This window comes from Paroedura picta, chromosome 12 (assembly GCF_049243985.1).
Source record: "Paroedura picta isolate Pp20150507F chromosome 12, Ppicta_v3.0, whole genome shotgun sequence".
In the NCBI taxonomy this organism is placed as follows: domain Eukaryota; kingdom Metazoa; phylum Chordata; class Lepidosauria; order Squamata; family Gekkonidae; genus Paroedura; species Paroedura picta.
The window spans coordinates 29153527-29166869 of NC_135380.1; the positions used below are offsets into that span (position 1 = coordinate 29153527).

The 13343-nt window shown below is 49.3% G+C and overlaps 1 protein-coding gene across 3 annotated transcripts in view; it reads left to right on the plus strand.

The window, feature by feature from the left end:
- Window positions 1–11972, plus strand: part of TTLL11 (tubulin tyrosine ligase like 11) — a 67108-nt gene extending 55136 nt beyond the window's left edge. For 2 of the 3 annotated variants that reach the window (XM_077305693.1, XM_077305694.1), the window contains one exon: window positions 3971–11972. In XM_077305693.1, the coding sequence (XP_077161808.1) occupies window positions 3971–4284 (314 nt within the window). In that variant the 3' untranslated portion in view covers window positions 4285–11972. Of the gene's footprint in view, window positions 1–187; window positions 3211–3970 lie in introns of those variants that run through there. The other variant, XM_077305695.1, reaches the window with a different exon arrangement.
- The last annotated feature ends 1371 nt before the right edge of the window (window positions 11973–13343 follow it).

The following is a 13343-nucleotide window of genomic DNA, read 5'->3' on the forward strand; positions in this document are numbered from 1 at the left end:
AGGACCCCAAAGTAAAAGAAGCCCTGCTCTGATATACTGAACTTGTTAAAGCCCTTTTCTCGCAGAGTGTGTTGTGGGGAGAGGAAGGGAAGGTGATTGTGAACCGCTTTGAGACTCCTTCAGGCAGTGAAAAGCGGGAAATAAAAACCAACTCTTCTTCTATTTCGTCTCTTTTGTACTCGTGTAGATTTTTCAGCAAATCAAATGCAATTCACAGCCGTGTGCCGAGGGAAGTATAACCCACAGATGCCCTGTGCTTTCCAGACTGAACACGGATAAATTTGTTCTAAGGGGGAGATGGAGCTTAAATGGCCTCAAGCGGAGGGCCCGTAAAAGGAAGATGTGCAGGGGAAGGCAAAAATTAAAAACCCACACTTGGAAAATGATGACATTTATTTTGCAAGGGATGACTCCTCTCTGTTCCCTGCCAGGTTTTTAATATGTGCTCTGGGTCCTGATGAACCTTTAACAACGGGAAGCCTTAAACGTTCGTTTTGTATCTCTTGCATTGATTTTAATTGTCAGGTTTTATTAAAAATGGTAATGGATGAGTTTTATTTTAATATCCACGCAGACGTTTTATGCCAAGGAGTGCAAACTAGGAGGTTGTCTGCGGGGGTGGGATGGGAGGTTGTGGGGACGAATCCATGTCTCGCTCATGAGAGACAAATCTAGTGGCTATATTTTATTCTGCTAATATGGAGACACCCTTTGGATGGGAATTTTCTTTCTGGTCTACCCACAATTAAGAAAAGTGCCATGTCTACCTTCTAGCCATGCAAGAAGCAGAAGGAGAGGACAGGGTGCCCTGCTTGATTGTGGGACCCCACGATTGGTGACGTCATGGAATGCAGCTGTGATGTCATGGAATGTCTCCCAACATTTCTAATTCACAACTGCTGTGTTTGCTTCTGTTGACCTTGCATCCCCTGCCACCAGTCACCCCACATTTGTAGTAATAAAAATAATAATTGTTGGGTTAAACTGCTTCAAGCCTTCTTTGAACACCCAGAGTCACTGAATATTTTCTAAATGAGACCGGATTCCACATGAGCCAGTCAGGTACAGTGGTTAGAGTGTCAAGTTAGGATTTGGGAGCTCCAAGTTCAAACACCTGATTGGCCATGGAGGCTTGGTGGGGAGCCTGAGGCCAGTTATTTTCCCTCTTACACTAGCCTCCCTCACAGGGTTGCTCTTGTGAGGATAACATAGAGGAAGGGAGAACGTTTTTGGGAGCTACTTTGGGCCCCCGTTGGGGAGAAATGTGGATTATAAAGACCTAAATACATTTTGAACCACTGCTTATTCTCCCACATAACAGTGATCATGACAGAGCTCTGTACGGGCTTCAGTCTTACGAGTGAAGAGGCCAGGTCTGGAAGGCCTCTGGGTCTCCCGAAAATGCCACCTGCCCCTTGTTCTGTTGCCAGTCTAAGGAGCCTGTGGCATCTGTTCAGCAGAAGTCACCAAAGGTGTATTTTTGAGGGGCTGCCTGTGAGTTCTGGTCTGTCGACATCACTTCCTTTAAAAAAAAACCCTCGCCCAATTAGAGACCAGCCAGCCTGCCTAGTTTTAGGGAGCCTGTGATGAGACTGCGGAAAAACAGGCACCGAAATGGCCAAATAGCTAAGCCAATTAATGTGCCTTTTGCTTGGGAGATGGTGGCCTCTCTGCACCGCCTACCCTGAGGCCCCTTGGATTGCGGTCCTGCTTCCAGCTGTTCCGCTGTGCCGTGATTGCTGTCCCCTCCCCCCTGTAAAATAGAGCTTCGAATGTTTCCCCTTTCTTTCTTAAAAGCTCCAGGGGAATATCACTTATGGGGCAGTGGGGGAGGCTGTCATTCCCCTCCCTTTCCATTTCGCCACAACTGATAAAATATCACGCGGGACTGGCAGCTGCTGAGTTCTGATAAACCTGGTGCGTTATTTGCCCGTTGGTTCATCGCCCACCTCAGGAGTGACCCCAATTGCCGCCCTCGATGGAGGGAAATTATACTTCAGAGCGTAATTGTTCTGTTTCAAAAGAGGTCTTTCCCCTGCTGCCTCAAGAAGCCCAAATTGAGTTTACAAAAATAATACAATCCATGCACTTTGAAGTCTTATCTGGAAACAAATCCCCTCAAGGGTTTGCCCTTAACCGACTGAGCCCGTCAAAAGTTTCTTATTTTCGGCAGGTTACAAAAGTACATTGGGCACGGCGTTTTAATGAGGTACCAAGTCTCAAATTTTAATTCACCGCCAGGTTCGGGAAAAAGCAGGGATTATTGTTAATGAGGCAGCTTCCCCTCTCTTTCACCTGAGAAAATTACCAGGTATGAGCTTTTCAGAAGCCTGTTCTCAGTGAGAGGACAGCCTGGCTCTAGACTGTGTCTGTGCAGCATTGAGGAGAATTGTGCTGGCCCCGCAGTAGCCAAGAGAGTAGAGGCTTGGCAGGCCAATTGAAGATGGACAATGGCCTTGGCCAATGCAGACATTCTTGGCTTGTTACTCACCAGTTAAATGCAGCCCACCAGTGATGTCTTGAGTTGGGAGAAGTACTTAATGAACATCCCTTCCCCTGTGTTTTGTATTGGCAGACAGATGTCAAAATACTCTCTGCCTCATATTTTCCCTCACCTGAGTCTTCAGCTGGGGTTACTTCCCAAACGGGTGGCAAGCCACTTTGCCAAGGGCAAGAGTTGATGGTCAAGTGTACTTGGCTTGAAGGCGGTCTTCTGCTTTTTTGTTTCATTTTGGTTTTAAAATATTCATATCCTGCCTTTCCCCCTGACTTACTCAAGGTGGCTAACAGATCGTGGCATAACGCCTACAGCTTAAAATATGACCAAATGGGTCTGAGTTCACACCAGCTTCTTCGGCTGTTGAGGGGGTGCCTGGGAGTGAATAAAAGTCTGCATTTGGCTGTGGGCCAAAGGATAGACTAGGGATTGTCCCATCGCCCATTGGTGCGTATCGATCTAGGGGAGGAGTCGAATAACACATGAAAAGTGATTTTCAGAAACCACAGCAATGACATACAAAAAGCACCCATGGTGGGGTTAAACGTGCAGAAGGAATTTTAACTTGTTGGGTTTCGTGGACGCACTCTCATGTGCAGAGCTAAAATATAACATGCTGCTTTTAGCGAGAGTTTTGCGACTTTTCCATCATGCAGATTGCCCCCTGGAGTCGGCACTGTGGCTGTCCACTTGCTGTCGGCAGCCTCCAGGAGGAACGGGGTAGGGTCTGGCACTGAAAAATACTTCTGGTAAAAAATGGAAACAATGTCTTCAGATGCTCCAGGATTTTTGAAGAATGCTAGAGTGTGCACCATGTCACTTCCAGGCTTACTGGGCATGGCATAGACATGCCAGGCTGATTCTGTTGTGCCCTCCTTTTCCCTCACCGTTTCTTCCCGCTGGCCCCTGAGGCAACTAGACAGGAGGCGGGGCGGCCTCCAGCTCTTGGGTTTCCATGTCATTCTGCTGGGTTCCTCCTGAGAGCTCTTGTTTCCCTTGCTGTCTTTTGACGCTTTTGTGTCACTTCTGGTTTTGAACTCAGCAGCTTTTAAGGCCTTACAAATCAGTGACTCCTTAATGGTTTATTGAGCTAGGCTCCAAAATCAGATTTGTCTGATTGGCTGAGGCCTTCCTCCCCCTCATCTCCTCAGTCTCACTGTCTGCCTGTACACCAGAAAGACCCCCCCCAATGACCCTCCAGCTTGATGTTAGAGCTTCTGAAGCTGTGTGGTGTGTCAATGTTGTCTTGTTGCCACTTTTGCTCCTAAGCCGTCAGAAGGTTGGGGAGCGTTCCTTGACATCATAGCTGCTCCCTCAGAAGATGCATCTCACTGTCTTCAAGTTTAACAAGCCAGCTGAGCAGGGGAGGGGAGGGAGGGAGAATGTTCTTATGAAGGTGCCGGCTACAATAGCTTTAGGTCGCAAGGCCTCCTTGGGCTTCTAACGGTCTTTCTCTTCCTCTTCCTCTTCAAGGAATGGGCCTGCAAGCTTTTGTGGAAGCCTTCTTTTTCCTGGCGCAGAGACGGTACAAATCCCTCTCCCTCCATGAGCAAGTGGAGCTGCTCATCGACTTCTGTGAATACAACCTGGCTGCGCTGGACGAGAAGCGCCTGGCATGTAGCCGCGGGCCCCCTGAACGGCGCCCAGCCCTGGTCACCTGTCAGCACGACCGACTGCACCTCCGGCCCGCCTCTCGCACGCCACCGCTGAACCACCACCACCACCACCACCACCACCACCACCACGTTGCCCATAAGCTGGTCGATTATAGAAGTTCTCGGCCCTGAGGCCATTCGTCTTGCGTCATGGAAGAGCCGGGGTCCGAAAGACCCGAAGCTGGCAGCGTGCGCACCGAGGGAGGCACGCGAGACCCCTGCCTCAGAGCCACGGCTTCCTTAGTGTGGCTCGCCTCACGGAGGCCCCTCCACCACGACCCCCGCTGCTGCACAGCATCACACTTCCGAACAGCCACCGTCGGCCGCGAGAGCTGGCGATTCGCAACCTCCCCTCAGACAGTCACGGCAAGCGGACTCCTCTTTTGAGTTTATCCGAAAAGTCATCCGTGAATGCTAGGTCTGCCAGGTGGCCGCTGGAGAAACATCCCGCCAAAGAGAAGCAAGCCCAAATCCTGCCTTGCGGAGCGGTCTGAGAGGAAATGACGGAGGAGACGGGTGGGGGTGAGATGGGGAACAGGGGCATAGAATAGCCAGTGATGAGAGTAGGAAACGTTGATTTTGGTGAACTAAAATCCTATATATATGTATGTATTTCAGCTACCGTGTGAGGGTTCATTTCGTTCTTACTGAGCAGGAGGTAGAAGCAGGACCTTCTACTTATGGCATGCCGTAGATTTGCATGTAGCAGGTCCCGGGTTCAATTCCTGCCATCTCAGGCGGCAGGTGCAGGCTGGTTGGGACAGAGCTTCACCTGCTGGGGCCCCAGAGAACTGTGCACAAGCAGGGCGGGGAGGAGGGCTCTTCCTTTGCAATGAGGTTGTGGGTCTGACAGAGGAGTAAATTTAGTATTCTGAATAGGCACATCTGTAACAGTGCCATCTTATGCAGAGTTACTCCAGTCAAAGTCTGTTGATTTCTGTGGCCCTAGGCTGGAATAACTCTGCATAGGATTGTTCTGGAAATGCCTTAATCCTTGGTTGTTGGAAATGCTCGAGCGAGAGAAGAACAGCTGGGTTTCTTGTGCCTGAAGGAGTCTCAAAGTGACTTACAATTGCCTGCCCTTTTCCCTGTGAGGTAGGTGGGGCTGAGAGAGTTCCAAGAGAACTGTGACTGGCCCAAGGTCACCCAGCTGGCTGCATGTGGAGGAGGAGCGGGGAATCGACCCCCACATTCTTTGTCACATACTTTGAAGCCTGTTAGTTTATCATGCATGTAATATTTGGTAACATTGAGTGGCGCCCGATCTTCCCCTCTTCAGTTGGCAAGGCAGATTTAGAGTAATTTGAATACAATTTAAAGAAACACTGGGGCTTTTCGCTGCCATTGTTTTGGAGCATGGGTTAAATTTTGTAAAAAGTGATTCCCCCCGCACTATAGAGATGAAACAGTTGGCTCTGGGTTTTGGCATCTGTCACAGGGCAGACTCTGAAAAGGGTCACTCCCTCCTCCCTCACTGCTCTGCTGAACAGCTGAAGATGTTTGCAAGCTGGGAAATGCTTCCTTCACAGTAATGACCTCTAGAATTTGTCTCACGGTTGACTGTGTGTTCCCAGAAAACAGCTCTTTGCACTGTCCGACTCCTGTCTTTTGCAGATCGTCTTGGAAATGGGCTGCATCTGCAACAGGGACTGGGGCACACTGGTTGGGCCCTTCCCTGGCTCCGCTGCTGGTTGGGGCTCACCCTTTCAGTCAAACCAGCCAGAGGTGGGCAGATGCAGACCTCACAGGGGTGAGTCTGGGTGGGAGCCTTCTAAGCCATTTCTCAACAGCCAGGGCAGCTGGATTCTCCCTCTAGCTCTATTTTCTTTCTCTCCCCCCACCCTGCTCTTGCCTTGGCTATGCTGAAGGAGGAGTCCCATTCAGCCTTTGTCACGCTGCCTCTGCCTTCCTGTTAAACAGCTGGCTAACCATCATGGGAAGCCCACAAGCCCAAGCTTCCCTCTCTTCCCCATTCACTTGTGACTTTTGGCAGACCACTCAGGTCCATTTCCTCTATCAAAAATATGGAGGAGTGTGTGTGGGGTGGGTGGGGGGAGGGGGCGTAATAATCCTGGTCTACCTAGGATTGCCGGCTCCAGTTGAGGAAACCCTTAGAGATGCAAGGGCAGCACTTGAGGAGAGGTTTCATCTAGAATGTATGGCACATCATAGAGTCTGCTAACCAAAGCAGCTATTTCTGCCCAGCAAACTGATCTCTATAGTGTGGGGATCAGTGATATTTCTAGAACTCCATGCCTCACCTGGTGGTTGGCAGTGCTAATCCTCCTTTGCAGGGATGAACAAGCTCAGGTGTCAGACTTCATGTCTCCCGGATGAGAGATGAGTGTGTTTTCAAGTGAGCAGTGGACACATGGCAAGAGAGTCAAAGAAAGACACAGTCGTGTGGGTCTGTTATGCAACCCAAAGTATTTGGCAATGGTAGACGCACAACAGGGAGAAGGAAAGGACCCCATGAGTCTTCCCATCACATTTGTTGTGTGGATCTTGGCAAACATCGGTTGAGAACTAGTCACCGGATTCTCCAAGTCTGCCATCATGGATCCTGAAACAGGCCCCTCATCGCTCTCTCTCTCTTCCTCCCTCTCAGGGTGCTTGGGGTGACCGACAATAACTCCATGACACATCAATTGTTTTGCCAGGCTGGATTTGCACATAAAGGGAGAGTCCTGCAAACTTTTCCGATTTTTGGACTTTATTTTTAGCCTGTTTCTCGCTTTCGGAAGCAGGCCCAATTTCCCTGCGGTTGAACTAAGTGGAATCAGCGGTTCTCCAGCACACAGAATCCAAAGTCAGTTTATTTCCTGAAATTGCTCTCTTTGTCAGACTGCCAGGAAATACAAGTCTGCACTGGCCTGGGGGGAGTTGGGAACGGCAGCACTGGCCCATACTTTCTCTCAGCACTCCACCCCCCCCCACCAAACCTTAAGCCTGTTCTAAGTGTGGCACTGGCTAAAGCAAAGCACTTTGTTGTGAGTTTTTGCACCCGCACAGCGTCTTGTGTAAACACAAAGCAGTGACGCGGCACAAGGAGTCTCTTTGCCATGGGTAGAGCCCAGGTTGGCAGAGACGGCATCTTGCAAGTCCCAGAGGAGACTCTTTTTTATTTTCTTCCATTCTGCTTCTGCCATCATCCCATCTAAATCAGGCCTTGTAACAAACTCTAAAATGCTGACCACGAAAATGGCACCATCTGCTAAAGAGCAGGAAAGCTGGGTTGGGACCGGCCAGCGACTGGGCTGTTTTGCTTCAATTGTGCAAGATCTCTTCAGCTCCCCCTTCTGTCGCTCTCCAACCAGGACCACATGTGGTTCTTACCCGCTTCTTAACTGTTTTGAGCACCTGCATCCTTTGAAACAGAATTCAGGCTGCAAAAATACCTACCTAATTGTGCCTAGAGAAGCTTCCTTCTCTTTGCATACTGTGCATTTTTGGAACATGGTTTTGGTGGAGAAAGTGAGCATGTCATGTCTAAAGATGTGCAATGAGTCTAAGGAGACCTTTGTCTCCCATATTATGGTGATGTCTGGCGCAATAGGAAATTGTCACCCCCCCCCTTGCCTCTTTAACATTCATTGAACACGGACATTAATCCAGTTTTTCCTTCGGAGTGTTATCAGTTGAATTTCTCCACTTCAGGCTGCCATCGAAAGCCCAGGGAGACGAGGAGGCAAATCTGACTTGTCAGGATGCCCCACGGTTTGGGTTGGGAATCGTGGGAGTGCAACAGAGCCGAGCGTTCCAACAAATTAGCGACTGTTCATGCAAAGTTGGATGGATAATATGTACTGGCAATTACTGTAATTAGATCAGGTTGCTAATTGGAACCTGGGAGAAGGAAAGGCAGGAAAAGGAGCCTCCTTTTATCGTGCCTTTGGTGGCAAGATGGAGGGAGAGGGCAATGAAGATCCATGACTAAGCCCCTGCTGTTGAACACTGTAGAGCAGGGATAGTCAACCTGTGGTCATCCAGATGTCCATGGACTACAATTCCCATGAGCCCCTGCCAGCGTTTGCTTAAAGGCTCAAGCTCACCTTGTGAGCCAAGGATCTTCTGTCCTCCAATTGCAGTCCATGAACATCTGAAGGACCACAGGTTGACTACCCCTGCTGTAGAGGAAGGAGAATTGCAAGTGGTCTGTGGGGTTGTGGAAGGGCCAGTTGAGATGCTACTGCCCTTGCTGCTTTCCCTGCAGGGCAAACTTGCAGAGGCATAAGTGCCTTGAGGGCAGCTGGGTCTGGCAACTGAGTTTAGTTTTAGGAAAGAAGCCCATACCGTCCCCCTCAGAGACTCTGCCAGAGGGTCCTTTTGGTGCATACATGTCCTTTAGTGTCTAAGGGCACTGGGGGAGGGGCTGTGTGCTGGTGCACAGTGCTGGACCTAGAAGGCCAAGAGCTTACTAATGGCTTGTGCTGGAGATGTTTGAAGCTATGACTTGACCCCCTCCCCCCCCCCCGATTCTTCAGGCTGCAGTGCTACCACCTGCTCAGCTAATGTGGGAGCATTTGTTTGCTCTTGTCCACCAGCTCAGTCTCCCTTAACCCCTCTGAGTACAAGATCCTGTGAAGGCGTCATGACCAATCACCTTCTTGCCCCATCCACTACTGGAGACACCTGTTCCATCATCAAAGTGCTCCCTGGTTGGACCTGGCATGGGCCACTGAAAGGCAACAATTACTATATACAATAATTTCTATGCAAGTAAACATGCCCCTGGTCCAGGGATGGATGACACCTGAGACTTGCCCACACTGACACTTGGACAGGTCCTGTTGTGTGTGTCTTTCTGGCAGCCCTGGCCCTGTTTTAGAGGTTCTGAGTGGGAGTCTGGAACATGGCAGAGGATAGAGGAAGCTGGACCAATGGTTAGGGAAGCAAAGGCTGATTTACTGACCCCGACATCTAATGTCTGTTGTGCTAAGAGCCACTGCCCCTAAGAGCGACAGCCTCTAATCTGGAGAGCTGGGTTTGATTCCCCATTTCTCCACATGCAGCCAGCTGGGTGGCCTTGGGCTAATCAACTGTTCTCTTAGAGCTGTTCTCTGAGAGCAGTTCTCAGCCTCACTTCCCTCAAAGAGCCAGTTTGGTGTAGTGGTTAGGGGTGCATACTTCTAATCTGGCAAGCTGGGTTTGATTCCACGTCCCCCACATGCAGCCAGCTGTGTGACCTTGGGCTCGCCATGGCACTGATAAAGCTGTTCTGACCAAGCAGTGATATCAGGGCTCTCTCAGCCTCACTCACAGGGTGTCTGTTGTGGGGAGAGGAAGGGAAGGTGAATGTAAGCCACTTAGAGACTCCTTTGGGCAGTGAAAAGTGGGGTATGAAAACCAACTCCTAATCTTCTGTGAGTGATCCTGCTTGATATGGGAGGGGGAGAGGGGTGACAGAAGAGTTTCCTGCCTCTGAGAGCTTTGAATGGCCCAGTGTTTTGATGGGGCGGGGAGAAGATGGAGCGACTGTTCAGTCTGAGATCCAGGAGGGGGCTTTGTCCGTCCACAGGTGGACTGTCAGGGATGCATGGGGGTGGGGAGGCTTGTGCCTGACCCTATGCCATGTAGAGTAGCTTTCTTTGCACAAAACATCTGGAACTCTTTACTCTGTGGATACATTTTCTTTGCTCATGCTCTGTCCAGTGTGTGTGCCTGGCGTGGTTCCGACAGAAAAGTGAACCCTGGTTTGCTGCTGCCTAGGTGGACCTTGAAGGAGCTCTTTGTTCATTCACACAGAGGGAGAGGGAAGCGAAGCCTGGATGCTGTCCTTTCCGTAGAGCTTTTTCCATTGCAGGATTTGCAGCAAACCATGATTTTTCATAGACTTGGCTGGGGAGGGAAAGGGGGGGGCTTCAGAAAGATTAGGTCAAGGTAGTCAATTATCGGTGACGTCTTTTTGTAAAGCATTAACTTTATTAGGTTCCCCCTCCCCCCCCCAAAAAAACCAAAAAACCTTGTCATCAGGAGTAATCCTGAGATTAATTATGAAACTACATTAGGCAATTGATGCAGAACAATGGCATTAACTTTATTTAACTAAAAACCTGTAATGAATACTTTCCACAATATTAAGTGAGGTTTCTATAAGGGGGAGTGAGTCACCAAACTGTTCTTGTTGACTTTCATCTTGGAGCACCGGGTTCGGCTGCAGTTTCAAGATTTGGAAAGTGTGTGTGTTTATGGGGGGAGGGAATTAAAAGAAAAATGAAGGAACAGTTTGAAGCCTTTTTTTAAGGCAGTGGTACCAAACAGTGGACCAAATTTTGGAAAGGCTTGCAAATTCCTTGCAGTGGCCAGGGAGGAGAAGCTCTGCTGTGCTGCTTGGTCTTCCCCAGAGTTCTGCAGAGCTAGATGGACAAGCAGCCTGTTGCTTCTGATCTTGACACCAGAGTAGGGTTGCCAGCTCTGGGTTGGGAAATGGCTGAAGGGTTTAGGGGTAGAGCCTGGGAAGGACAGACTTTGGGCCGGGGAGAGACCTCAGCCGTTTACAAGGCCATGGAGTCCAGAACAACCTTTTTCTCCAGGGGGAACTGAGAGCAGTAGCCCAGAGATCAGCCGAAATACTGGCTCATCTCCAGCCATGACCTGGAGGCTGGCAACCCAACCCCAGAGTGCAATACCATTCTATTCCAATACTAGAATTAAAAGCCTGTTCCTAAGAACGGGCTTTGAAGGCTGCTCCCCCCCCCCGGCCGGTGAGCACATCCGGCGGGCCAGCGAGTCAGCAGGTGTGCTTGGCGGGCCCCAGGGAAGCCATTCTGGACCCCCTCCCCAGCGGTGAGGCGAGTGGTCGGACTGACTGAGTCCTTATGGCGGTTGGTTCAGCTTCTGGCCAGAGCTCTGGCTTGTGCTGGTGAGGGCCGAATTGGAAGGCGCAAAGTGCCTTCCAATTGGGCCCTCACCCGACTGGCTAGAACTGCTGTCTATCCTGGTGAGAGGCCCCTCACCCAGCCCGGCCCCGCCCACTCTCCTCCCACTTATCTCTTAGCCTTTTATGTTTATATAGCAACAGCCGTGTAAAGATGTACACCTGCTTTCCAATGGGAATCCAAAATGGCTCGTGGTGTTCTCCCCTTCTGTGTTATACCACACAACAAGAGTCCTGTGAGGTTGAGCGTGGGTGACTAGGCCAGGCTTCATCGCCCGGTGGGCCCCAGTCCAGTGTTCTAACCACAACACCCTCTTGGCACCAAAATGAAACTGCCACAGAGACAGCAGCTTTCTTCCTGTGCCCACAATAGGTGGTCCATCAACAGTTTCTGATCAGCTGACTGATGTTTGTGCCCTCAGCCCCCTCCCCCATTGGCTCTTCCGCCTGAATCACATGTAGGAAAATTTGGGTGCAAAGCTGGCCTGGCATGTACCATAGAAGATCGACTAGATGCTCTTCCAGTATAGCACAGCTCTGAGAGCCTTTGATCTTGCAGGAGAAAAAGAAATGTACAAGAGGCTGGTGTGAAGCACCCCAAGGGCACAGAACGTGAGCATGAGCTCCAAATTCTTGAGAGTCCCATCGTATAGTTTTTGTTCTTAGAAGCAAGCTGCTAGCCCTCATGGCTCGGGAGTTATCCTAGAGCAGCCCTTCTCGGCTTTTTTACTGTTGAGAAACCCCTGGAACATTCTTCAGGCTTTGAGAAACTCCAGAAGCGCTTGTGCAGAATATGGTTGGGAAGCATAGCTGTGAGCATGCCCACCTGGGGCCCCTTCCCTTCCCATCCATCATTGGCCATTTTGGGAGAGGTGGGTGGGTGAACGTGACTAATCAGAGTCCAGTAGCACCTTTAAGACCAACAAAGATTTATTCAGGGTGTGAGCTTTCGAGTGCAAGCACGAGTGCTTGCACTCAAAAGCTCACACCGTGAATAAATCTTTCTTGGTCTTAAAGGTGTTACTGGACTCTGATTTTATTGTTCTACTTCAGACCAACACAACTACACATTTGAATCTATGACTATATAGAGTCATATCACCCAATAAATGTTTAGCAATTTAAAAAATATATTAAAAATTAATTAGCTCCCGCCCATTTGGGAAACCCTTCCAGGGCTGTCGAGAAACCCCAGGGTTTCATGAAACCCTGGTTGAGGAAGCCTGCCCTGGAGAATGTGTGGGAAACACCTATGAAATCTCAGCCTGAGAGTCCATGTGACTTTATTTATTAAAATATTTGTAATCCCCCTTTCCTCTGGGCTGAAGAAAGCCCTGACAATTAAAAGTGAAAGACACGGATTGGAATTGCCACGCTGTTCTTGCACAGCCTCTCTCTGCATCCACATGTGGCATGAACAGCTTGAGAAAACCTGGGAGAAAAGTCAGTACTGGAAGGGACCCGGCAAAGGCTGATGCCTAATATTCTCGGAACGCTTAAATATGTGCTCAATATTTGCCGATCCCTATTTGACATCTGATGATATTTCATTTCTGGGTTTGATGCTATTGGGTTGCATTTGATGGTTGGGAGGTGATGAGATTTAGCATCTGTCAGCACGTGATAAATAACTTGCCACAGGGGCTGTTGCATTTGACAAGTGACGAGAGTCCACCTTGGGTGCTTTGATTTGTGTGAGTGTTCTAGAGAAGCCAATGACACAGAAGCACACAGATTTCAATGTAAAAGTTATAGCATTTGTGATGAGGGTTCGTGTTTTCTGTATTTGAACCTTGATGTGTGTCCAAACTGAGTTTTTCTTTTTGGGAAATCGGAACATCTGCAAATGTTTGCTTCTGCTTGAAGTCCTGCTTTCCGGCCAATTGACCAAGCATGGAATGAAGCACCATTGTGAGGCCTTTTGAGCACCAGCATGGAAGTATGTATCTTTCAATCCCCCACAGACTGCATTAAAGTTGCCTTTCACTCACTTGTGGGTTGTCTCCGTGATGACTTGGCTTCTTCCTTCTCAAAACATTCAATGGCTTTATCATTGTTCCCTTTGGGTTTTTATTTTCTTCTAGCTTTTTCAAGCCAAAAGTAGCCACCAAAGTGGCTATTAGGAACTTAAAAAAAAAAACGACACTGACCAACACAAAGGGATTGATCGAGACAAAATGGGCAATTTCCACAGCTTCCTCCTTCCCAAAGCAGACTTCTTCTCCTGCTGTTCCTCTGGGTTCCCAACTCCCCAGTTGAAGCACTTTGTGGAGATCTGTAGATGGAGGGAGACCGGAAAGTTCCATTCCACTGA